General features: G+C 39.3%; 1 protein-coding gene across 1 annotated transcript in view; it reads right to left on the bottom strand.

Moving 5' to 3' along the window:
* NVL (nuclear VCP like) overlaps positions 1 to 27,898 on the bottom strand; it is a 102,694-nt gene that overhangs the window by 49,630 nt on the left and 25,166 nt on the right. The window contains 12 exon segments of the mRNA XM_063597397.1: positions 3,777 to 3,839; positions 8,674 to 8,778; positions 10,497 to 10,715; positions 12,206 to 12,455; positions 16,990 to 17,134; positions 19,224 to 19,341; positions 23,282 to 23,383; positions 24,410 to 24,431; positions 24,433 to 24,482; positions 26,421 to 26,555; positions 27,434 to 27,510; positions 27,732 to 27,864. Coding sequence (XP_063453467.1) covers positions 3,777 to 3,839; positions 8,674 to 8,778; positions 10,497 to 10,715; positions 12,206 to 12,455; positions 16,990 to 17,134; positions 19,224 to 19,341; positions 23,282 to 23,383; positions 24,410 to 24,431; positions 24,433 to 24,482; positions 26,421 to 26,555; positions 27,434 to 27,510; positions 27,732 to 27,864 — 1,419 coding nt within the window.

Raw genomic sequence — 27,898 nt, 5'->3', positions numbered from 1 at the left:
CAAAAACTATACTTGCAATGCTGAAGCAAAATATTCAGTACTGTTGTAAAAGAAGGCATATCAGGGGGCTGGGAGACATAGTTTCAGATAGGAATAGAAGAGAACAATCAATACCGTTGGCAAAGTGACTTTGGAAATGGTAAACCAAGGTAGCTAGGTAAAAGGAAATTTAATTTAGGGAAAGGTAAACCTAAAGTTTCAACGAGGACATATTAAAACCTACTTAATCTTAACAAGGCAACAGTGATTAAAAATAAGTAAATAAATGAAAAGCCCATCTTATCCTTTATTTGAAACATATGCAACATTTCAAGTAAAGATCCTACATTTATTATCTCAAAATCTTTATTGGCCATCAAATTTTCAACCATTTTATTCTGGCTTTTGCAAACATCATTATTAAACATATTTTCCCTAAAGCCACCAATGACCTTCTAATTACCAAATCCCAAGTCCCACTCTCACTATCTTTTATACTGTTTGGTCACACTGACAAGGTTGAAAAACTCATCTTCCCTTGGTTTTCAGGCTTAGAAGGTCCGGGGTGTCCTCCATCTTATGACCAGGCACTTTCGGTCTCCTTTACCAGATCTTGCTTCTTTATCCCTTAATTGTTCGAATCTTTCAGGGTTCTGTCAGAGGCCCTTAATGTAACTGTTCTTTTACTTAATAAACTTGTCCTACCAGACTGAACCCATTCCCATGGTTTTAGATGCCACTTGGATGACAGTGACTTTCAAATCTCTTCAGAGCTTCAGATTCACATTTCCTACTGCCTGCTGTACATCTCCAGATGGCTGTTTAATCTAAAATGTCCTAGAGTGAACTCATTTTCCAATCCCAAGATGCCCCATCTTCCTCATTAGATCATCTAATCTTTTTTTTTTTTTTTTTTTTTGAGACGGAGTCTCACTCTGTCGCCCAGGCTGGAGTGCAGTGGCGTGATCTCTGCTCACCGTTAACCTCCACCTCCTGAGTTCAAACAATTCTCCTGCCTCAGCTTCCTGAGTAGCTGGGATTACAGACACCCACCACCATGCCTGGCTAATTTTTTTGTATTTTTACAATGGGGTTTCACCACGTTGGCCACACTGGTCTTAAATTCTTGACCTCAAGTGATCTGCCCACCTTGGCCTCCCAAAGTGCAGGGATTATAGGCGTGAGCCACCGCACCCAGCCCAGATCATCTAATCTTTCAGAGACATTCTGCACTCTTCCATAGACCTCTTCCCCCTACCCACCCGTTAAAAACAAATCAGACCACAATGAGGCAAAATGTCATATTTACCAGACTGGCAAAAATGAAAATATCAGACACCAACACTGCTGTTGAGAATGTGGGACAATCTGATACAATCACTTTATAAAAATAGTTAGCAATATCCAATTTTTTTTTTTTTTGAGACAGGATGTTGCTCTGTTGCCTAGGCTGGAGAGCAGTGGCGTGATCATAGCTCACTGCAGCCTCGACCTCTCAGGCTCACGTGATCCTCCCACCTCAGCCTCCCAAGGAGATGGGACTACAGGTGTGCATCTGGCTAATTTTATGGGGTTTTTTTGTAGAGACAGGGTCTCACTATGTTGCCCATGCTGGTCTCAAACTGGCCTCAAGCAATCCTCCTGCCTTGACCTCTCAAAGTGCTGGGATTACAGGTGTGAGCCACTGTGCCCAGCCAATACCTAATATTTTTGAAAGTGCACATACTCTAAGATTCAGCAATTCTCCTTCTGGGTATATACCCTAAGGGGAAAAAATCTCACAAATATATGCAAAGATATACATATATAATATTCAACCTAAAAATTCATCAGAAAAAAAACTGATTTTTAAAGTATGGTTATATTCATTCAATGAAATGCCACACAAAAAGTTAATAAACTAAAAATACATCAACAGAGATAAGCATTATAAATAAATATTGAACAAAAATAACAACCAAGAATAGGTGTAGTCACTCACACATGTAATCCTAGCATTTTGGGAGGCTGAGATAGGAGGATCACCTGAGGCCAGGAGTTTGAGACCAGCCTGGACAATACAGCAAAACCTCTACTTCCAGAGACCCTGTCTCTCTCTCAAAAAAACAAAACAAAACAAAAACCAAAAAACTCAACCAAACCAAGTTGCAAAATAATACACACTATTTAAAGGGGTTTTTTGTTTGTTTTGCTTTATACCATGGAGAGTTTATAAGGAGAGTTCCAAACTTATAACTAAAGAGATATAACAGTTATAAACTTCAAATGTACCCATCACTGACCTTCAATTATTATCAACTCAATTAATGACCAGTCTTGCTTCATCTATACTCCTGGCCACTTTCCTTGTTTTATTGAAGAAAATCCTAGATGTCCTATTTTCTTTATAAATATTTCAGTATCTCTAAAATATGATTTTAACATGTCATATCACACTTAAAAATTAGTATTTCCTTAATATAAAATATTCAGTAAGCACTAACATTTCCAATTATCTCATAAACCTCATACTTGAAAAAAATTACATTAAAAATTTTTTTTGGTAGAGACAGGGTCTTGGTATGCTGGTCTGTCTTAAATGCCTGGCCTCAAGTGATCCTCTTGCCTCAGCCTCCCAAAGTGCTGGGGATTACAGGTGTCGGCCACTGTGCCTGGCCTTATACTTCTGAAACATATAAAATAATACTATATATTGTTTAGGGATAAATATATACATAGTAAATATAGAAAGAAGTGCATGGAACTAATAAGCACCAAATTCAGCCTTGTGGTAAGTTCCATGGGAAAGAGAACAGGGAACATCATGAGGGAGGGTTTGCAAGAAGCTTTAAGTGTACTGCTGTTTTTTGTTTTTGTTTTTGTTTTTTGCTGGGTGATAGATACATAGGGGTATATTATATTACTCTTTGGAATTCCTTATATGTGGAAATATTTTATAATAAAATTTTTATTAATTACAATCTTTAAAAATATGTTACACTCTTGACTTAAAGCCTCTATTAGCTCTCTGATATTCTGAAGTTAACATCCAAACTTTAGCTTGGTATAAAGGCCCTTCAATGTCTGGCTATAACCTTCTTTTCCAATCCCAGTTCCCACCAATGCCCTCTGCTTCAAGGTTCACATCTAATACCACCTCTGCTGGAAAATCAAAACCAAGTACAAGAAAAGTTATGAGGTATGTAAAAAGCCCATAGGAAATACTTAAGTATAACTCCCTTATTTTAGGGAGAAAGTAATACACAATAGGAAAGATTTAAAAATTGAGGTAGAGATAAATTTTAAAAACCTTTTAAAACAAATGTTACCCTCATTTCTTCTTTGTTGGAATATATCATAGAATGGCATTTTTACTTTTCATAGAGAGGGACAAAAAAATAAATTCAAAGTGTCTTAAATTTGGATAATAAGTTTCTTAAATGCAGAAGGAAGATACAGCACTTGAGTGACTTCTATCTCCAGAAGTATTTTTATTTATTAATGTGGAACTCATCTGAGCCACATGACAACTGGACAAAAAGTAGATCAGGAGTCAGACAACTCAGATTGAAATCTTTGCTCTACTGCTTCTAGCTGTGGGAAAATTCAGGCTCAGAGGTTAACAGACTTAATTGAGAAAGCATTTAAACACCCAAAGTGGCAGAGCAGAGCAAAGCTCAGCCTCCTCACTCCTACAGCACTGATTTTAAATACCAAAATACCACAATTGCTGAAAGATCTGAGAACATTTTACCCCGTAATTTGCATGACCATTACTTTTTCTAATCTAAAATAATGGTTCATGCTCAATAACTTACCATGTTTAGTAATTCGGGGCCCTTGACAGATATAAAATTTAGTCCGGACTCATTTGCAACAGCCTAGCAAGAGGAAACAAAAAGACACAAATAAGACCAATACACAGTAATAATAACAATAATAATGATGATGATGTGTGACAATGAAAGGACTCTGTGTGCGTGTGTGTGTGTGTGATTTAGATGGAGTCTTGCTCTGTCGCCCAGGATGAAGTGCAGTGGCGTGATCTCGGCTCACTGCAAACTCTGCCTCCCGGGTTGACACCATTCTCCTGCCTCAGCCTCCCAAGTAGCTGGGACTACAGGCGCCCGCCACCACGCCCGGCTAATTTTTTATATTTTTAGTGGAGATGGGGTTTCACCATGTTAGCCAGGATGGTCTCAATCTCCTGACCTCGTGATCAGCCTGCCTCAGCCTGCCAAAGTGCTAGGATTACAGGCGTGAGCTACTGCGCCTAGCCCTTTTTGTGGTCTTAATTCTGTGTCTCCCTTTCTATATTGTTACCTCTTTATTATTAAAAGGAAAAAAGGGTTGGGTGCGGTGACTCGCCTGTAATCCTAGCACTTTGGGAGGCTGAGGCGGGTGGATCACCTGAGGTCAGGAGTTCGAGACCAGCCTGACCAATATGGTGAAACCCCATCTCTACTAAAAACACAAAAATTAGTCGGGCATGGTGGCATGCGCCTATAGTCTCAGCTACTCGAGAGGCTGAGACAGGAGAATTGCTCGCACCCGGGAGGCAGAGGTTGCAGTGAGCCAAGATTGTGCCATAGCACTCCAGCCTGGGCGACAGAGCGAGACTCTGTCTCAGAAAAAAAAAAAGGAAAAAAGACAAATGGGAAAAGGGGAATGGATAAAGGGAAAATCAAAGGAAATAAACGTTAACATGTTAACGTACAACTTTTTAAAAAAAATTTCACTTTAATTTTTTTTTTTTTTTTTTTGAGACAGAATCTTACTGTCGCCCAGGCTGCAGTGCAGTGATGAGATCACCGCTCACTGCAGTCTTGACTTCCCAGGTTCAGGCAATCCTCTCACCTCAGCCTTCCGAGGAGCTGGGATTACAGGAGTATGCCACCACACTCAGCTAATTTTTGTATTTTTTTGGTAGAGGCAGGGTTTTGCCACATTGCCCAGGCTGAAACCTACGACTTTCTAAGAATTACTAAGGCTATAAATCAAATGGAAATGACACAAAATATTTATGTGAACATTTGTTTACATAAACATGCTTATGTAAATATAAATACATTTATAGCCCTAGTTTGGAATTCCAGTGAAATGCTAGTCTCTGTATTCAAGAAATACCTCATGGGATGAAAGCATTCATTGATTGACAAATGAAAATTTAACATCAGTTATCAGTCTTTACGAGGAGTCAGTGTTGAGAAACTCATAGTTGTATGTGTAGAAGAGTCTAAGAATTACAATCTGAATGCAGAGGTGAAACCTGAATAAAATCAATCAGAACTTCAAAATGATCATGGAAGAGAGTTCTTTCCTATTCTTAGAACCTGGTATCTGAGCTCCCCATCTATGTTCCACTTACTCCTCAGCAACACCACTTGGATTGCACAAGCATTTCAAATCTACCACTTCCAAAACTGGACTCCCAATTCTTATTCTTCCAAACCTCTCCAACTCCAGTAACTGCATGCCCTGACTTTATGCTAGTTACATACTTAGTATGTGCAGGTGCCAAGAAAAATTGTATTATTTTGTTATCCTGAGTAAACAAAACAATCAAGATCAGCCAAATACCTAATTTTATATGTATCTCTAGGTTTCTAGGTTCTGACCTATAATTTGTTCCATGAGTTTATCCTAGGCCACACTTTGCCTCTGCCATTCAAGGACATTTCCTATTTCTGGATTCTTGGGCACATAGTCTTGCACCCCTTGGAGAACCTGATGAAAGGTGTTGTGAACACTCTTCCCCAGAAACAATACATATACACAATACATTGCCTGGGCTCATAGATTCAGTGAAGCTGTGAAGTCCATTCATGGAGTCCTAGGTAAGAGTCCCTGCTCCCAAAGGTCAGATGTAAGAAATCTGACTAAGGCCGGGCACGGTGGCTCATGCCTGTAATCCCAGCACTTTGGGAGGCTGACACGGGTGGATCACGAGGTCAGGAGATCGAGACCATCCTGGCTAATGCGGCGAAACCCCGTCTCTACTAAAAATACAAAAAATTAGCTGGGCATGGTGGCAGGCACCTGTAGTCCCAGCTACTCAGGAGGCTGAGGCAGGAGAATGGCGTGAACCCAGGAGGCGGAGCTTGCAGTGAGCCAAGGTTGTGCCACTGCACTCCAGCCTGGGTGACAGAGCAAGACTCCATCTCAAAAAAAAAAGAAAGAAAGAAAGAAAGAAAGAAAGAAATCTGACTAAACAGAGTGGTCCTCAATTGTTGGCAGTTCAGTAGTGGGGAGAAGAAGAGGAGAAATGTAGATCTATGATGTTTTAGTACTATATATGCTTTTCAAGTTATCCAAGCTACCTCCTCTCTGCTGTGAACACGACTACTCAAAGGCAGATGTAACTAATTAAATAATAAACACTATAGGACACACATGAAAGGGAACTGCATTGACCTGGAGAATTCACACACCAGCATGCAGAACCTTCTTTCTGGCTATATTTTTCCAAAACTATTGTGAAAAAATTGTAGATCAATGACTGTGTTGTTCTCTTCTACCTCCATACCCAGCTCTCTGAAAGCAATGCCTTTTAAGAGTACTGAAAGCATTAAGCAAGGAAAATTAGTATAAATAAAAGTAAGTTTTACACACAGCACTATGGATATTTGATATTTACTGAGGAGCTATAATTTGGTTGCTGTTGTACTTATTAAAAATGTTATTATTTCAATTTCTTACAATTCAAAATATTTTTAAAAGTTGATAAGGGTTAGTTATGGATGTAATATTATACAGACACTAAAAATGATGGATAACATACTTTACACATAGGGAAGACAGTTCTAATAAGCATAATTCCAATGGGGAAAAAAAGCACAAAAAGACAGAAATTTGCCCACATAAAAATCAAACCAAAAAAGCTCAAGGTGTCAAACATGGTTACAGTCAAGATAAACTAATCAACATTTATAAATAACAAATCTTAATATAGGAAGTGATATAAATAAGAAAGAAAATCACATGTATGCCATTAGAAAAATAGGAAAGGATATGAATAGACAATTCACAAAGAAATATAGCCAATAAACATACTTAAATAAAAAAAACTAGTTTTTTTTTTTTTTGAGACAGAGTCTTACTCTGTTGCCTAAGCTGGCATGCAGTGGCGTGATCTTGGCTTACTGCAGCCTCTGCCTCTTTGGGTCAAGTGATTCTTGTGCCTCAGCCTCCCGAGTAGCTGGGATTACAGGCATGCACCACTGCATCTGGCTAATTTTTGTAATTTACTTTAGTAGAGACAGGGTTTTACCATGTTGCCCAAGCTGGTCTTGAAATCATGGCCTCAAGTGATCCACCCGCCTCGGCCTCCCAAAGTGCTGGGGTTACAGGCATGAGCTACCATGCCTGGCCAAAAAAACACTAGTAATTTTTAAAATGCAAATTAAACTGTAAGACAGCATTTTTACCTATTAAATTGTCCACTATTAAGAGCAACGTTCATGGCCATCACTAGTTTAAGGTGTGGGAAAATTGATTCTCATACCCTATTGATAAAAAGGTAAAAACTGGTGAAAACCTTTAGGAAGGCACTTTAATAATATGGCTCAAAAGCCTTAAAAACATACATTCCTTTGACTGGAAAATTATTTAGAAATGCATTCTAATATAATTATTAGTCAAGGTACAAAAATATAAGTGCAAGGCCATTTAAGGTAGTGTTGTTTCAATATGGGATCATTTCCATAAATTATAGAACATCTATCTTTATGGTAAAATATTATGCAGGCATTAAAAATATTGATGTGTATCAATATATACTGACGTGAAGATGTTCAGGAAATATAGCTAAGTGAGAAAAACATGTTTAAAAAAGCTTATATTTGTGGCTGGGCGTGGTGGCTCACGCCTGTAATCCCAGCACTTTGGGAGGCCGAGACGGGCAGATCATGAGGTCAGGAGTTCGAGACTAGCCTAACCAACATGGTGAAACCCCATCTCTACTAAAAATACAAAAATTAGCCGGGCGTGGTGGCGTATGCCTGTAACCCCAGCTACTCGGGAGGCTGAGGCAAGAGAATTGATTGAACTCGGGAGGCGGAAGTTGCAGTGAGCCAAGATCATGCCACTGTACTCCAGCCTGGGTGACAGAATGAGACTCTGTCTCAAAAATAAAAAAATTTTAAAAAAAAGCTTATATTTGTAAACATGCATGTAAAAACGTAAAAGTTAGATATTACTTTGATATGTATGCATAGAAAAATATCTGAAGGATTGACAATGAAATGAAATAATAGTAGTAGGTGGCAGTGAGAGAATTACACACAATGCTTTTCCTTTTTGCTTATTTTTATTTTCTATTATGAAAAAACAATTTTAGAAAATAATTACAAGAAATATAGAGGAAAATATTTAAGTTATAAATAATAACAATACCAAAGCAGGAAACTAAGTCAAGTAAAAACTAAAACTATGGAATAATACTCACTAAAAAGCTAAAATATAATACACAGAAAATATAATAATTGCATGTTAAAATTGATAGGATTATGGTTGATATAAACATTTTTCAATCATGTGCCTTTGTAATTTAAAAAAGTAGGAAACTTTAATGAAGAAAGTTGTCAGTTTTGCTAAAATAAACTTCTGATAAAAATTATGCATAAGACTTACCTCACTGTAATATTTAAAGTTAAATTCATATTATCCTATCTGATACTAAGAAATAAATTACATGCAATTGAACTTATATGATACCTTCGCCAGCAGAGTCTTCCCACAGCCAGGAGGACCAGCAAGGAGGACCCCAGCTGGAGTCACCAATCCAAGAGCTTTGAACTGGTCTGGGTTGCGTACTGGTGCCTGGAAAGAATGATACCAACGGCGATCCATTACATGTCCATTTTCTACTGCAGGTTCAAATTATTTCCAGATACATATTTTATGGTTTTTTTTTTTTTTTTGAGTCTCCCTCTGTCACCCAGCTAGAGTGCAGTGGCACTATCTTGGCTCACCGCTAACTTCTGCCTCCTGGGTTCAAGCAATCCTCCCACCTTAGCCTCGTGAGTAGCCTCACCGCAACTTCTGCCTCCTGGGTTCAAGCAATCCTCCCACCTTAGCCTCGTGAGTAGCTGGGACTACAGGCACATGCCACCACGTCTGGCTAATTTTTGTATTTTTAGTAGAGTCGGGGTTTCACCATGTTGGCCAGGCTGGTCTTGAACTCCTGACCTCAGGTGATCCACCTGCCTCAGCCTCCCAAAGTGCTGGGATTACAGGCACGAGCCACTGCGCCCAGCTTCTCAGGCTTATTTTCAACATGACTGTGAGGCCTGAAGATACGAACAGTACCTGGTTTACCTGTTCATGCTCTGTGGTGATAAAGAGAAAAGTCCCTGCAATTGAGGAATTTATACTTGAACATAATGTCTAAGAACATTTTAGACATAATGATATAATATTTCAACAAATATGTTTTAGAAAACCATTTAAATTTCTAGGTTATAAAATGTTTAGACAATGGTCTCCTCTAAGAAATCAGATGCAGCAGTAACTTTTGCATAGTTAAAAGCCAGAGATACCTGTTGACTATAATCCCAGTGTATTTTCTCTTTCAGTAGTACATACCTCTAAATCGATCATATTTCCATTAATGAACCATGGAATGATGAGTAGAAAAGTAAAGTAAATAAAAATTAATCCAAAGTTTTATGTGCATTAAAATTGCCTTGATCCATAAGATCAAGTTCAGAAAGTCTTTGTCAAACAATTTGGTCTTAACTGAAACCTATAGTTTTTTGTGGTTTAAACTCACTGCTACAGAAATGAAGCACAACCAAAAGGATCAGCATAAAATAGGTCTCAATGGAATATTATTCAGCCACAAAAATGAATGAAATCCTGTCATTTGCAGCAACATGGATGGAACTAGATAGAGGTCATTATGTTAGTGAAATAAACTAGGCACAGAAAGGCAAATATTGCACATTCTCAATCATAGTGGGAGCTAATAAAGTGGATCTCATGGAGACAGAGAGCAAATTGATGGTTACCAGAGGCTGGGAAGGGAAGGTGGAGATGAGTATAATGAAGAGAAGTTGGTTAACAGGTAAAAAAAATAGTTAGATAGGAGTAATAAGTTCTGGTATTTGATAGCACGGTAGGGAAATTATATTTCAAAACAGCTAGAAGAAAAAAGTATATTTCAAAACAGCTAGAAGAAAAAAAGTATAATGTTCCCAACACAAAGAAAACATAAACATTAGAGGTGATGAATATCCCAATTACCCTGACTTCATCAATACACATTTAATATATGTATCAAAATATCACATGTATCCCAAAAATATTTACAACTATGATACATCAATTTAAAAAAATAAACAAATCGGATCTCAAACAAAAGAAAAACCACTGTTGGGGGCTTAGCACTTGAAAGAAGTGCTACATTCAAGTCAAGTTAGACACACTGATTATAGTGAAGTCAGTTTAGCCACAGAACCTAGTACACATGCATGGAGCTTTATCTCTGGTCTTTAATCCATGACATGCCAATAATATTTGGCAGCTGGTGTACCTACCAATATCGCCATGGTGAGCTCCTCTCTAATGTCTTCCAGGGCACCAATATCTGCCCATGTCACATTAGGGACAGTGACAAAGCCTTCCCTTTTGGCAGAGGGTTGGACTGAGGATAGAGCAACAATGAAATCATTCAGTTCAATGCACAGTCCTTGCATCTGCTCCTCTGAGAGGGGATCTTGGTCTCTTAGCAACCCCAGCAGCCTTTGTAATTCATCCTTGAAGGGAACAATTGAGGGGAAAAAAATAAAGAAACACCACAACAGCTATTGAAAAGTTACATTTTCTACTTGTAAAAATTATTACTGTAATATTTCCGTAAGCTATCCTGAACGTCTATGTATTTTAATAATTTTCTCTCTGACATGAGACAAGTTCATTTTATTCTAAAGGATCAGATGCTCTGGTCAAGTAAAGATATACCAATTATAATTATAATTAAACATATAAGAATGAACTTCTATATACTAGGGCTAGGTATAGCAAATATAAGCGTTGGCAAATATTCATTTCAGCAACCATAATATTTCCCATGTTTCATTTATAAATATTCAAGCAACAGTTGAATCCTGATGAAATTAAAACACTTATGCTGGAGGTAGTATAATTCATTAATATGGTTCCTCGATGGTTTATCAACTAAGTAGAGGGAAGGCAATTTTCCTATTACTATCAAATCTTAAACTTAAAAGGCAGATTTCTTGCTTTGTGGAGAAGATGAAAGGATAAGTCTAAAAAACAGGTAACCAATTAATTCAATTTATAAAATATTAATTTATATGCAATATTATAAAAGGAATGAGTTTGTTATTTTTTACAGAATTAATTGCAGTTTCAAATGTCTAAGAAAAAAACAAATTATCTGAGAACAAAAGATCTGGATTGAAGCCCCTGCTCTATAAAGTAGAGGCTGTATGGGCTTGAGGAAATCACAACCACTTAAGCTTAGTGCCTTTGATTATAAAATGGGGAAAATGACATTTATATAAGGTTACAGGGATCAAATTATATAACATACAGAAGCCATCTGTGCAAGCTATAAAATGCTATATGAAATGATATATATATTGAATTTTCATGACTCATAAAACTAAAAAATTTAATACCGATCTTGGACTGATAACTGTCCCCTATTATTCACATGACTGTCCTCCAGAGCTGTTTGCAGCTACCGACATGGATATAGCTGTGTCAACAGACCACTGTAATCTACCTAACCAAAAGTTAACCAGGAGATATAATTAAATGCCAATGCTGAAATAGGGGTTGACAACCTTTTTCTGTAAAGGTTTAGACTGTAAACACCGTAGGCTTTGTGGGCCACGGTCTCTGCTGCAGACTCCTGTGTGAATTCTGCCGTGAAGAACGAAAGCAGAAACAGACAACATGTATACAAATGAACATTGCTGTGTTCCAATATAACTTTAATTTACAAAAACACATGGTGGGTGGGTAGGCCAGTCTGCCAATCCCATTCCAGAATTTCGTAATCATTATTGTAAAATGAATTTATTCAGAATAAACTAAACATAAAACAACTCATATTTTTGAAATGATAAACATCGTGGGTATAAATGATAAGTATTCTATAGATTAAATGCCAATAAAACAGAAAGTAATGAACCTCAATTGTATTGACCGTTGCTTCAATGTAAGATAACACAAAGAACATTAAAAGGACAATTTAAGGTGCCTTTAGAGAAAGCACCTGTGTTTCAGAAGTGGGCTCAGTTCCCAGCCTTTCCTCCTGGACTCCTTTAGATGGCAAATCTTCCATTTCAGGATTTTTCTTCTGCTGTTCCTGTAGCTTCATTAAGACTCTATTGACTGCACACATTGCTGCCTCTCGGCATAGTGCCATGAGATCAGCACCAACAAAGCCTGGAGTTAGGTGTGCTAAGTGACAGAAATCAAAAGCTTGAGGAAGCCTCAGTTTTCTGCACAATGTTTGAAGTATTCTGTAGAAAAGACAGGGGAAAAAATTTCTGATTCCTGATCTAATAGTAAAAACAAGTCACCAACTATATTTATTTGAAGTCCTTCACGTCTGCCAAAGGTATCAAAACGGATACTATATAAGATCAAATAGTTCAGTCACTCAACAAACGCTGTCATTATTACATGTTCCATCTTATTCCAGAAAGGATTATGGTAAATATCTGCTTTGTTAGGAACCGTGCTAAGTGCTGTGACGAATACATAGAATTTTTAAAAAATATTTTGCCTTTAAGAATTTACAACATTACAGGGGAAATAAGATAAATAACTTATGGGGGTACTTTTAGAGTAGATTACATGGATATCTACCAGAAATAAAAGCCCCCACATACACACAAACCATTAATTATCTTCATCATTGAAAATTATCTTGCCATATACTTCCCATTTCATATTAGGACAGTTACAACTCCAACTTTATCTTTACCTATTGTTCATCCCCTGTACTACATGTGTGGAAAATTTTGTTCAACCCAACTGGCAACATGGTATCTATAAACATCTGGACTTCTAGATAATTGTTATTAAAGGAATATCTTGAACAATTTCTGATAAGACCTACTGAATAAAAACTTAAAAGCAGTAAAGATATTCAAGATGAGGCCAAGTGCGGTGGCTCACACCTGCAATCCCAGCACTCTGGGAGGCTGAGGCAGGCAAATCACCTGAGGTCAAGAGTTTGAGATTAGCCTGGCCAACATGGCAAAATCCTGTCTCTACTAAACATACAAAAATTAGCTGGGCATGGCCGGGCACAGTGGCTCATACCTTGTAATCCCAGCACTTTGGGAGGCCGAGGCAGGCGGATCACGAGGTCAGGAGATCAAGACCATCCTGGCTAACACGGTGAAACCCCGTCTCTACTAAAAATACAAAAAATTAGCTGGGCGTGGTGGCGGGCACCTGTAGTCCCAGCTACTCGGGAGGCTGAGGAAGGAGAATGGCATGAACCTGGGAGGCGGAGCTTGCAGTGAGCTGAGATCAGGCCATTGCACTCCAGCCTGGGCAACAGAGCGAGACTCTGTCTCAAAAAAAAAAAAAAAAAAAAAAAATTAGCTGGGCATGGGGGCGGGTACCTGTAATCCTAGCTACACGGGAGCCTGAGGAAGGAGAATTGCTTGAACCGGGAGGCAGAGGTTGCAGTGAGCCAAGATTGTGTCACTGCACTTCAGCCTGGACGACAGAGCAAGACTCCATCTCGAATAATTTAAAAAAAAGATATTCAGGATGAAAGGTCTGAAGCCAAACTGCAAGAGTCTGAATCCCAGCTCTGTTAACCTTTGTTATCTGGGCCAGTTACTTAATCTTTGTGCTTCAGTTTGTTCATTTATTCAATCTATATTATAGTAGCACTTATTCAGAGGGCTGTTGCTACAAATGAATACATGCAAAGCACATAAAACAATGGCTGATCTACAGTTAGTGCCCAATGAATGTTAATTCTTTTTTTTTCCGAGACGGAGTTTTGCTCTTGTTGCCCTGGCTGGAGTGCAATGGCACGATCTCGGCTCACCGCAACCTCCGCCTCCCAGGTTCAAGCGATTCTCTTGCCTCAGCCTCCCAAGTAGCTGGGATTATAGGCATGCGCCAATGAATGTTAATTCTTATTTACATATTTTGATATTATAAACTAACTTGGACAAGGAAATATATTTTAAAATTAATAACTTTGTAAAGAAGACTAATATTTTCAAATGTCAAGCTAATAAAGAATAAATTATAGAAAAATCATTTGGGATCATATAAGTGAGCAGAATAGAAGCAGATAAACATTACTGACAAATTTTTTAAAATTTCACTGGGATACTCTGAATAATGGGAATCAAGAAAACTTTCCACTAAAGAACTATTTCCAAAAGATACAGATCCAATTTGCTACTATGCACAAGAATACAAAACACTCTTCGACTTACCATGAGTTTACATTCCTGATAAACCCATCTTAAGTCAAAAACATCATGATAAACCCTTTGTAAAGTTGAAAAACTATAAGCCAAAGCATTGTCAGTTGGGGACTATCTGTACTAAGAACATTTTGGATGTTGTGAAAATGGCTAACAGAAAATAATATCGCCCTTTTCATAGTTGTACTCTATCCCTAAAAAAAGTGGGTATTTTTGGTCATCATACTGTAGAAACTCCAAAAGAAGGGAAAGCTACCACTGTTCTAGCTCCAGCTACTGCAGCCACGTGAGACCGCAAGGCAGAACCATCTAGCTGAGGCCTTTCTAAATTCTTGATCCACAGAAACTGTGAGACACAATAAAATGAGTATTGCTGTAAGACACTAAATTTTGGTGTGGTCTGTTTTACACCAATAGAAACTGGAACAATTTATACAGGTTTCCTTTTATGTACGCTGAAACTTTTCCATAATTTGATGCTATTGAAGTACAGGATGATATCCGGAGGATCACTTGAGGGCAGGAGTTCAAGATGAGCCTGGGCAACATAGTGAGACCTTTTCTCTCTATAAAAAATAGTAATAATAAAAGAGACAGCTATCAATAGCTACCTTATTTAAAAAATTCTCTATCTCAGATATTGTGCTAGGTTATGTTAATTCAATACTCACAGGAAGCCTTTGTAGTATTATGATCACTTTACAGATAAAGTTATTACTATTATTATTACTGCATTATAGGTAAATAAACTAAAGCTTGGAAATGTTAAAAACACTGGACAAGGACCAAGGATAACAGGAGGCAGAGGTGGAATAATTTTCCTTCACTGGCTCAAAGTTTGGGCATCTATTCATTGCCTCTGCAACCCAGTCCCGCCTAGGTCTGGCCTTTCTCCTCCTTACTTACACTTACTCATACCCTGGACCTCGTCATCACCTGGATCTAGCCCCTATCTGAGATCACAATCTCACATGCGGCACTCTGCCCAGTTTCACATGTCTGAGCTCATATGTGCAATTACTCCCACACTGTTCCTGGACCTCACCAGGATCTTCAGTGTACCCCTTCCTCATTAAATACCTTTTTTTTTTTGAGACAGGGTTTTGCTGTGTCACCCAGGCTGGATGGAGTACAGTGGCATGACATCGGCTCACTACAACCTCCACTTCCCAGGTTCAAGCGATTCCCCTGCCTCAGTTTCCTAAGTAGCTGGGATTACAGGCGTGCACCATCATGCCCGGCTAATTTTTTTGTGTATTTTTAGTAGAGATGGGGTTTCACCATGTTGGCTAGGCTGGTCTTGAACTCCTAACCTCAAGTGATCCACCCGCCTCGGCCTCCCAAAGTGCTAGGATTACAGGTGTGAGCCACCACACCCGACCTAATATTTCAGAACAATTTTTTTTTTTTTGAGACAGAGTCTTGCTCTGTCGCCCAGGCTGGAGTGCAGTGGCACCATCTCAGCTCACTGCAAGCTCCGCCTCCCGGGTTCACGCCATTCTCCTGCCTCAGCCTCTCAAGTAGCTGGAACTACAGGAGCCCGCCACCACGCCTGGCTAATTTTTTGTATTTTTAGTAGTAACGGGGTTTCACCATGTTAGCCAAGATGGTCTCAATCTCCTGACCTCGTGATCTGCCCGCCTCGGCCTCCCAAAGTGCTAGGATTACAGGCGTGAGCCACCGCGCCTGGCCCAGAACATTTCTTAACTAGATTTCCACTCTACCACCTCAACAGTGCTTCCTGAGATAGTCTCGCTTATGAAGTTATATTTCTGGTTATTGGTGGATATTTATTTGCTCTATGGACATTACTCATTTGCTCAATTACCAGGAAAGGCTGGTACTGCAGCAAACAGCTTTCAACTGTCTGGCTGCCATTTCATTACTGGTAACAGGACCTGTGGTCTCAGACAGGTTAGTGCAATAGGTTAAAGTATGGTACTGAGATTTAACCTATAAGTGGACCAGATGGCTGCTGTATGCCATAGCTCCAGACATTGCCACTAACCTGGTCAGCCAACTGAAGAATGCAAGCCATTGTTAATAAGACCAGACAAATGAGTATGGATACATAAGTCCATTACTACTTCTGAAAAAACAACCTGAAACAATTATCCTACTGATGAGTAAATTGTTTTCTTCCTCTTTTTTTACAGAGGTGGGGCCTCCCTCTGTCACCCAGGTTGGAGCACAGTGACACAATCATAACTTACTGCAGCCTTGAACTCCTGGGCTCAAGCAATCCTCCTGTGCTTCAGCCTCCTGAGTAGCTAGGACTACAGGTGTGTGCACAGCTGATTTTATTTTTTGTAGAGACAGGGTCACACTATGTTGCCCAGGCTCAAACTCCTGGTCTCAAGTGATCCTCCTGCCTCGGCCTCCCAAAGTGTTGGGATTACAGGCATGAGCCACTGCACCCAGGCATAAATGATTTTCTTAATGTGGGCTTCTCCTTTTCCAAATCAATTTAATTGGTACAAAAAGAAAGAGAGAGAAAGAAAAGGCTACTTGGTATTTCTCACCTCTTACTTTCAAACCATTCAGTTAAGATGACTTAGTGGCATACAAACTTCATTCTATAAGAATATACCTTTCCCTGGATGCTTCATCTGGGATACCTAGGCATATTTCTCGGTCGAACCTTCCCGCACGTCTCAAAGCAGGGTCTAACGAGTCTGGTCGATTAGTAGCTCCAATAACTAGGACCCGGGCTGTAGCAGCCACATTATTCAGATCTAGTAAGAGACACAGAAAGAGTAGTGAACAAAGCACTTGACATTGAGGGCAATAATGGTTACAGAATCATTTCATGGTTAAAGATAAAGTATTACAGATTTTGATAGCAACATACATATAAAACCAACATTTATTAAATGTCAAATATGTAAAAGGTGTGAGGAGGATAAATAAAATACAAACTCTGTCCTCAGCAGTTCACAATCTATTGAGAAACATTGAGTGTGTAAATAAAAAAATGGCATCAGACAAATTTTGTGAAGTATAATAACAGATATAAACAAAGCACCATGGTAATAAGAGAAAAGACATCATGAATTCCAACTGAGGAATAAGGGAGGGTTCATGGAGGTGGTAACATTTCAGAAAAGGCTTGAAGGGTAAATACAATTTTAACAAGCAGATATATAGGCTAATGGAATTCTATGTAGAAGAAAGAGTATTAGTGAAAGCACAGAGGGTCAAGCATGCATGGCACATCCAGGCAAGGTGAGCAGGACAACAGGGAAGCTGGGGAGGATGCCAAAGTCTGTGTCTCAGAATAGACTGATAAAATTAATTCGAGCAGGGGAATACAAAATAGTCTTCAGCTGTTCTGGCTTAATCTAGGAATGTATTTCTAGGAATGGACAAAACTGAGGACTTAAATCTTATCCTTCCTAAGTATTACTTCTCTCAGCTGAATCAGGATTGAACAGCAGGGAGTCTGAGGTTATTTTCCCTCACAGGTAACAAGAAGGTAGTAAGATGCTAATTAAATCATGAGGAGTTTATACAGTGTGTTCTTTTTTTTTTTTTGAGACGGAGTCTCGCTCTGTCACCCAGGCTGAAGTGCAGTGGCACCATCTCAGCTCATGGCAAGCTCTGCCTCCCAGGTTCACGCCATTCTCCTGCCTCAGCCTCCCGAGTACCTGGGACTACAGGCGCCCGCCACCACGCCCGGCTAATTTTTTTATTTTTTAGTAGAGACAGAGTTTCACCGTGTTAACCAGGATGGTCTCAATCTCCTGACCTCCTGATCCACCTACCTCGGCCTCCCAAAGTGCTAAGATTACAGGCATGAGCCACTGCGCCCAGCCACAGTGTGTTCTTTAGCTAGCAGGAAGCCATGAAAGCATTTTCTCAGAATGCAGGCCTCAAAGACATGGCAAGAAAATTTTAGATAAAAATAAAACAGAATCCCAGCACTTCAGGAGGCTGAAGCAGAAAGACTGAGCCCAGGAGTTCGAGATCAGCCTGGGCAACATAGTGAGACCGTCTTTAAAAAAAAAAAAAAACACCCAGGCACAGTGGCTCACACCTGTAATCCCAGCACTTCAGGAGGCTGAGGCCAGTAGATCACCTGAGGTCAGGAGTTCGAGACCAGCCTGGCCAACATAGAAACACCCCGTCTCAAAAATCAGCCAGGTGTGGTGGCACGCACCTGTAATCCCAGCTACTCAGGAGGCTGAGGAGGTGAACAGGTTGAACCCAGGAGGCAGAGGTTGCAGCGAGTTGAGATCGTGCCACTGCACTCAAGCCTAGGCAACAGAGACTCTGTCTCAAAAAAAAAAAAAAAAAAAAAAAAAAAAAAGCCAGGCATGGTGGTGCACACCTGTGGTCACAGCTATTTGGGAGGCTTAAATGGGAGGACCACTTGAGCCCAGGAGGTCAAGGCTGCGGTGAGCTGTGATTGTGCCACTGCATTCCAGCCTGGGTGACAGAGCAACACTCTATCTCATCAATCAATCAATCAGTCCATCAATCAGAAGAAGAAGCAACCTACAATCTGGTAATGCAAGGAACATAAAATATATACTTCAAATTTTCTTGTATACACAAAACAAGTGCTATTTCTTTTTATTTATTTTTAGAGGTAGCATCTCGCTATGTTGCCCAGGCTGGCCTCAAACTACTAGGCTCAAGCAATCCTCCTACCTTAGCCTCCCAAAGTGTTAGGATTACAGGCATGAGCCACTGTGCCCAGTATGACTTTTTTTTACACTATTTGATATTTACTATATGAATATTATTTTATATCTTCATGTATTAATTACACTATTTTAAAAAATTTATTCTCTTAAAATGAATTTATTATTTTAAACTAACCATCCATGCAGGTTAGGAGTTGGGCTACAATTCTTCGTTCCATATCTTTTGAAGCCACTTCTCTTTTGGGGGTAATAGCATCAATTTCATCAATGAAAATGATACATGGTGCATTTAACTAGAAATAAAAATATCACAAAAAGACAATCATAAATGCATCCCCTATACTGAAGCACAATTAAGCATATACATTTAAAAAAAAATCTTAAAGGTCAAGGATCATTTGCCAAAAGAATAACCCTAAAGAAGGCAGTTCACATGTGTTACTTCTGATTTTTATCTGACTTAAGAGAACCAGGATGATTAGAAGTACACAGTAAGAGACTGCAGATAGGGTAACACATTTATAGTCTCTTCATCAATGCATGTTTTGTGATAAATCTACTGAAATTCTTTTGTAAATTAGATACATTTGCTATGCTATGAAACAGAAACAATGATTTTGGATAAGCATATGCACAGAAAAAAAAACTTAAGACAACAAGTTTATAAACTTTAAATTAGCAAACCCAAGCTTACTAGAAACGTTATGAGGGTTTCTACTAACGTAAGAATCTCCAAGCCTTTCTCTATAATTTGCTATAAGAGGAAATTTGAGAAGCACCAGAAGCTTTTTAAAAAATCTGTGGTAAAATATACATAAAATTTACCATTCTAACCACTTTGGGTATATAGTTTAGTGGCATTAAATATTTTCAGACTGTTGTGTAAACATCACCACTATCCATCTCCAGAACTTTCCCAGCATCCACACTGAAAAGTACCGGAAGCTTATTTTAAAGGCTACACTAAATAAGGAAGGATGGTAAAGTTCTAATACATCAGTGTAAAGATCACCTCCAGTTTTTTGTTTTTAAGAAATAAACTAGATACGGTTCAGAAAGAATAAGTTAAGATGTAAGGATCAGCTACCGAGAGTAGTCAAATTCATTAAGACAAAAAGTAGAATGGTGGTGATGGCCAGGAACTGGTAGGAGAGAGGAATGGGGAGTTACTGTCTGGGAACATGAAGACATTCTGGAAATGGATGGGGGTAATGATAACACAACAATATGAATGTACTTAGTGCCACAGAATTGTACACTTAAAAATGTTTAAAATGGCCTTTTCAGTTGGAACTGCCATCTTCCAGTAATTCACCAAAATGATGAACACAAAGAGAAAGAGGAGAGGCACCTGAGAGATGTTCTCTAGGCCGTTCAGAAAACATGGAGCTGTTCCTTTGGCTATATATATGCAAATCTATAAGAAATGTCATATTGTAGGCCAGGTGCCATGGCTCATGCCTGTAATCCCAGCATTTTGGGAGGCCAAGGCGGGTAGATCACCAGAGGTCAGAAGTTCAAGACCAGCCTGGCCAACATGGCAAAACGCTGTCTCTACTAAACATACAAAAACTAGCCGGGTGTGGTGGTGCATGTCTGTAATCCCAGCTACTCGGGAGGCTGAGGCAGGAGAATTATTTGAGCCTGGAAGGCAGAGGTTGCAGTGAGCTGAGACACTCCAGCCTGGACAACAGAGAGAGACTCCATCTCAAAAAAAAAAAAAAAAAAAAAATTAGCTGGTGGGTAGTGCATGCCTGTAATCCCAGCTATTTGGGAGGCTGAGGCAAGAGAACTGCTTCAACCCGGGAGGCAGAGGTTGCAGTGAGCTGATTGTCCCACTGCACTCCAGCCTGGGCAACAGAACGAGACTCTGTCTCAAAAAAGAAAAGAAGAGAAGAGAAGAGAAAAAGAAATGTGATACTGTAGACATCAAGGGAATGGGTACTGTTCAAAAAGGAATGTCCCACAGGTGTTACCACCTCAAAACTGGAAGAGTCTATAACGTTATCCAGCATGCTGCTGGCATTGTTGTAAAGAAACAAGTTAAGGGCAAGATTCTTGCCAAGAGAATCAATGTGTGCGAGAATCAACGTGCATATTGAGCACATTAAGCATTCTAGGAGCCGAGGTAGCTTTCTGAAACACATGGAGGAAAATGATCAGAAAAAGGAAACCAAAGGGAAAGCGTCAGCATGCTCCACCCAGAGAAGTGCACTCTGAGAACCAATAGGAAGGAGCCTGAGCTGCTGGAGCCTCTTCCCTGTGAATTCATGGCATAATAGGTGGTAATAAAGGACCTCTGGACTGTAAAAATGTTTGTCTTCATTGAGTAGAAGTGTAGTGTCCTCTTCCGCAAAGAAACATTTAAAGCAAATTTAAATTGTTGTCCTAATTCATTGTGTAATGTCTTTACTATACAAATTTAATGTATTTCTTGCTGAAAGATGTGAGGTGGCTTATTATGCAACAAATTACTCAGTTGGTTAGAAAACAGCCAGGTATTATTTATGAAATATCTGTACTGGTTTGAAGATAGTCCCTCTAAATCATCATGGAAGACATAAAATAATTTACAAAAACTTAAAAAAATGTTTAAAATGGTAAATTCTGTTATATATATTTTACCACAAAAAAGAGATAAGGATCAGTTAAAATGAAGAAAATTAACTAGATTTACAATCTAAATCATTTTACTCAATCAGTTACTCAATGGTTAGGAGTGACAGTGATTATGCTAAGTAAGGCTGTCAGCGTCGCTTAAGGCATCTCAAAACCATGGGAACAACCACATCTTAAAGGGAAAGATATTTAGCTTATCGCTAGCTGGATCTCTTCCCTAATCATCCTTATGACAATGTTTGCAAAAGACGCCTATGACTGCTAGATATATTACCCAGTTACAAAGGAGTAAAATTACAGAGGCCAAAAGCACCAGAAAACAAGCACATCAGTACTTGTCAGTGACCTGGAAAGTTGAATGGGGGAAAAAAAAGAATAAATGATGGTCATCAGAATGTGGCCTAAAGAAAGCATAGTTTTCAACCAAGTAGCACTTGATTGGATTTCACCTTTTTGTTTCCTGATCCACATGCTTTACTGGACTCATTCTCATTAGCGAAGAGGGGACCAGGAAAAGCGGGGTGCTAGGCCACATATTTACTGAGCATCTACTGTGAGGTACTGTACTGGCTCAGTACTGGTTTAGTGAGAGGTTTAAACACAGAACTAACAACCTAAAGATGCCATTTGCCTCTTATCCTTATTCATCGTGTTTACCATACGCACAAAATTTACTACTTGTCTCTGGCTATGCATGCCAATTTAACAATGGAATCCACCGCGTTTTGGAAAACAGGTAGCACCTGAGAAAGTTCAGCTTTGCTCTGCACTCTGCCCTTTCCACCTTTTTTCTCTTTATCCTCCTAGTGTTGCCCACAGCTTTTTCAATGTCAGCCCGCACCATAACTAAGTAGATGGCCTACCCATTCTTGTTATTTAAAATGTTTTTTTTCTCAATTACTGCTTAAATATAATTTCTCTTCTAATTTCACACAGGCTTCTAACAGTTGTATTGGATATTCATCAGCTACTATATATTGTCAGTGCTAATAATGACATAAAATAAACTTTTCACCATTTTTTAGTTTTAAACACAGTGATATTTGTTCAAGTGTGAATAATCTTACAGCTAATATTTACAGGGCTTGTGCTGTGTGCAAGGCACCATATCGAAGGTTTTATAAGAATTCTCTCATTTAATACTCTCAATAGCCACATGAGATTTGGGTATTATTATTGCCCTAGTTTACTAGTAAGGAATGACAGAATTTATTCTGGTATTTTTATGGTTGCTTTTATAATAGCCTAAATAACAATTTTTACATTGCTTACAAGTTTTTTTTGGCCAAACTTAAGTTGAGGAAAGTAAAAGTGAGTGGAAAATATCATAAGGATAATATATTTTCAACATATGACTACAGGGTATGACGGCCCAGAATTTCTCACCAATTACATTTATGTTTGATTTCAAATGAAAAGGGTTATTTATCCAACAGCTGGTATCACTAAATCTACTTTAAATATTTAGCCATCATGCATAGCAAATTACCATGTTTATATTAATAAAAGAATGGCCAGTGAGTGGGTTAACAAATACTAGCATCAGAAAAAGCAGGATCTTTAATATAAGCTGGTAGCGTCTGACCACCTGGCATTAGTCATTAACTGACTCACCACAGCTTGCTCAAATAGTTCTCTCAGCTTCTGCTCAGACTCTCCGGATACTCCAGACACAATCTCTGGAGCAGCCACTTTCAAAATTGGCAGGTCAAGTTCCTATGCAGACACATAAAAGAATAACCAAATATTCAAATTTTAATTTCCCTACTTTTTCTTATCCAGTCCCCTCAAATTTTTTAAATAGCTAGTTTCCTGAGGAACTTCATCTTTTTATGTTGGCCCAGTGAAAAACACTATTTGAAAATCAATGGTTTTGGCCGGGCATGGTGGCTCAGGCCTATAATCCCACTACTTTGGGAGGCTGAGGTGGGCGGATCACCTGAGGTCAGGAGTTCAAGACCACCCTGACCAACATGGAGAAACCCCATTTTTACTAAAAATACAAAAATTAGCCATGCATGGTGGTGCATGCCTATAATCTCAGCTACTTGGGAAGGCTGAGGCAGAAGAATTGCTTGAACCCGGGAGGCGGAGGTTGTAGTGAGCCGAGATCGCGTCATTGCACTCCAGCCTGGGCAACAAGAGCAAAACTCCATCTCAAAAAAAAAAAAATCAATGGTTTCATGCAAACACATTTAAGTGGATACCTTCAACTTGTTTTTATTTTATACATGTCACTATAAAATTCTAGTATCTTTTCTGAATAAAGGGTCTTGACTTTCAAGAGGTATGTTATCCCCACTTAGGGCTGAGCCAAAGCAATTCTTCGTTTTTTTTGGAGAGACTGTGTCTCACTATGTTGCCCAGGCTGGTCCCAAACTCCTGGCCTCAAGCCATCCTCCCAATTCAGCCTCCCAAAGTGCTGGGGATACAGGAGTGACCATTCCTGGCCTATCAAAACAATTCTTACCCATCTGCTAAGGAGAAAATAGCAAGGGTTGTGACACAGATGTTTCCCACACATTCTGCTAGTATTTCTCCAAATCCTAACCCAGAGAGTAGCCAGTTACTAGTCAGAGGAGGGAGACTCTTTAGGAAGAGGCCAGGTGTGGATGCCCATGCCTGTAATCCCAGCACTTTGAGAGGAGTTTGAGACCAGCCTGGGCAACACAGTGAGACCCCACCTCTAAAAAAATAATAAATTAGCCAGGCATGCTGATGCATGCCTGCAGTCCCAGTTACCTGTGAGGCTGAGGCAGGAGGAGCCTGAGAAGTCAAAGCTGCAGTGAGCTGTGATCATGCCACTGCACTCAGCCTGGGCAACAGAGAGAAAATCTGTTTCAAAAAAAAAAAAGAGAGAGAAGAGAGACTACTGTTCTCCCATTCTTGTGCTTATCTTGAAATTTCACTTCCTCAACCATACCTTCCTTGAACCCAACTCTAATTTGGGAATCCTAACATACCACATACCATTTTGCACTTCTTCTTGTCTTCCATTTATTATAGTCATTATTATGTACAGCATTTATTTATATGAATGACTGTTTAATGTCTCTCTCATATTAGAACTACGATTGTGGTACTTAACACTATATTCCAAAGTCTGGCATGCAGTAGTCATGTAATGGAATTATTAAACAAAAATGAAGCAAACCAATCAAGTCCCCCTTTACAAATGATTTTCTTTCATAGAACATTATTGTATTAGCGCTTGGTATAACATGCTATTTTTCTTTTTTCTTTTTTTTTTTAGATAGAGTCTGGCTCTTGTTGCCCAAGCTGGAGTGCAATGGCATGATCTTGGCTCACCGCGACCTCCGCCTCCAGGTTCAAGTGATTCTCCTGCCTTAGCCCCCAAGTAGCTGGGATTGCAGGCATGCGCCACCACACCCAGCTAATTTTGTATTTTTAGTAGAGATGGGGGTTTCTCCATGTTGGTCAGGCTGGTCTTGAACTCCCGACCTCAGGTGATCCACATGCCTCGGCCTCCCAAAGTGCTGGGATTACAGGCATGAGCCACTGCGCCCGGCAAGCATGCTATTTTTCTAATCGAAGTTACTCGGATATTTTACATTACTGTCCCCTACAGTTTCTGAAAAATCTGAGAGGGTTAAAATAAGATTGCTAACTTTTAATTTCTCAAAGTAAGTGTCTATTATTACCATTTTAGAAAGAATTATTTTAAAACTAGAAAGTATAAGAACACGACTCTAAATAAAAATTTTGAATAAATTTAGCTCTATGAAAAATAATATAACCCTAGTTTTCTTATTTTACTGCTCCTTAGAACCACTGGGAGGGCAGGTGCAGTGGCCCATGCCTGTAATCCCAGCACTTTGGAAGACTGAGACAGGAGGACTGCTTGAGGCCAGGAGTTTAAGACCAGCCAGGCAACATAGTGGGATTCGTCTCTACAAAAAAACAAAAACATAAGCTGGGCGTGGTGGTATGTGTCTGTGGTTCCAGTTACTCGGGAGGCTGAGGTGGGAGGACCACTTGAGCCTGGGAAGTTGAGGCTGTAGTGAGCCATGATTGCACCATTGCACTCCAGCCTGGGTGACAGTGAAACTCTGTCTCAAAAAAATAAGTAAAATGAAATAACTATTGGGTTAAAGGGAAAGCAAAGTAACTAAAATGTAAGCTATGTGTTAATAAAAAGGTTTGTTTAAAACCGTATTATTATGGCCGGGTGCGATGACTCACACCTGTAATCCTAGCACTTTGGGAGGCTGAGGCGAGTGGATTGCCTGACCTCAGGAGCTCAAGACCAGCCTGGGCAAGAGGATGAAACCCCGTCTCTACTATAATACAAAAAATCAGCCGGGCGTGGTGGCGTATGCCTGTAGTCCCAGCTACTGGGGAGGCTGAGGCAGGAGAATTGCTTGAACCCGGGAGGCGGAGGTTGCAGTAAGCCAAGATCACGACACTGCATTCCAGCCTGGGTGACAGAGTGAGACTCTGTCTCCAAAAAAAAAAAAAACTGTATTATTTTACTTTTTATCTAACTCTTGCCATATAAACAATTACATACATTAAAAAAAAAATCCCTCAAGTTGCTTGTGAGAAACAATAAATAAACTAAATGAATAAATACCACAAATAATACCAGCATGATAACAAAGGGATCAGTTCCAATGACTATGTTCTCTTCCTGAAGAATGCCATGTCTGGTTTAAGTTGACCAAAGAGAAAAAACAAAAACAAATAATAACAACAAAAACAGCAAAAGCAAACAAATGTCAGCAAGCCTCACCCCAGCAATTGCATGTGCAAGTAATGTCTTCCCACAGCCTGGTGGTCCATGAAGGAGAACTCCACGAGGGGGCACGACGCCCAGGTGGTGGTACACCTCCGGGTGACGCATGTGTATGAGCATCTTGCAGACCTCCTAGCAGAGGATAAGCACAAAGATGTCTTTCAAAACAGAACAATCAAAGTAGAATGAAATGTCCTATTTTTCGGAGCAGTGAAATGGAGTAGATAGGTAGAATATACACCTTAGACTTAGATCAGACTTTGAATCCTGGCTCTGGTACCTACTGTGTGATTTCAGCAATAACCTCTCTGAGGAGCTATTTCCTAAGCTGTAACATTATATACCTTGAGGATGTAATGCAAAGTTAACTAGCACGGCAGATGAAAAAGAGTAGGCATTAAAAATAAAGTTACCATTACGGCCAGGCATGGTGGCTCACGCCTGTAATCCCAGCACTTTGGGAGGCTGAGGTGGGCAGATCACGAAGTCAGGAGATCAAGACCATCCTGGCCAACATGGTGAAGCCCTGTCTCTACTAAAAATACAAAAATTAGCTGGGCGTGGTGGCACATGCCTGTAAACCCAACTACTCGGGTGGCTGAGGCAGAAGAATCGCTTGAACCTGGGAGGCGGAGGTTGCAGTGAGCCGAGATCGCGCCACTGCACTCCAGCCTGGTGACAGAGCTACACTCCTTCTCAAAATAAATAAATAAAATAAAATAAAAAATAAATAAAAATAAAGTTACCATTACTATTAGTATTGCTAAGATAATATTACTTATAAAGCATGGATTTTATATATACTATAATTAAAATAATAGAAAAGTTCAAAATAGTATGCATCTTTTCTCCTGCAATGCCCTAAAGGGTACAGGTCAGGTTTGCCCTTCTCAACCTTCCCAGTTTCCTTTTCTACACCCAGATCATATTAGAAACAAAGAAGTAGGCTTTTTTCTCATAACTGATTAGTAATATATCCATTTGAGGTAAAATTCAGAATTTGCACTAACTTTTAATGTCATATCATTGCCTCCCACATCTTCAAACTTCACGTTGGAGATCTGGAATTCTAAACCCCTGGCTTTAGCTGGTAAACAAAAATGAGGAGATGAAAAGATTAATGATTCAGTAGTAACTCATAATTATAATGAATAGTCTTTAAGTAAACAAAGGTCCATTAAATACAGAAATATTTCCTGGTAAACATTTCTGCACATAGAAGGTCCCTCAAGCAAAATAGCGTGGGACAGAATGATGCTTCTCTCACTGCAAACATGACCACTGCCACCAACAAGACTCACACCTTACCTTTCTTTTGCAGGACAGCTTCAATTTCTCCATCTACTTCCTGAAGATCTTCTTTCTTCCTTTTGCTTCCTTTATTCTTTAGCTTGCCTTTCCGTTTCATATCACTCTCCAAAAGAGAAGAATCTTTTGAATCCTGGAAAGAAAAGAAATTTAAATTTGCCATGCTT

This window comes from Pan paniscus, chromosome 1 (assembly GCF_029289425.2).
Source record: "Pan paniscus chromosome 1, NHGRI_mPanPan1-v2.0_pri, whole genome shotgun sequence".
In the NCBI taxonomy this organism is placed as follows: Eukaryota; Metazoa; Chordata; class Mammalia; order Primates; family Hominidae; genus Pan; species Pan paniscus.
The sequence above is the reverse complement of the archived record's forward strand: the minus strand, read 5'-3'. Positions and strand labels throughout refer to the sequence as shown.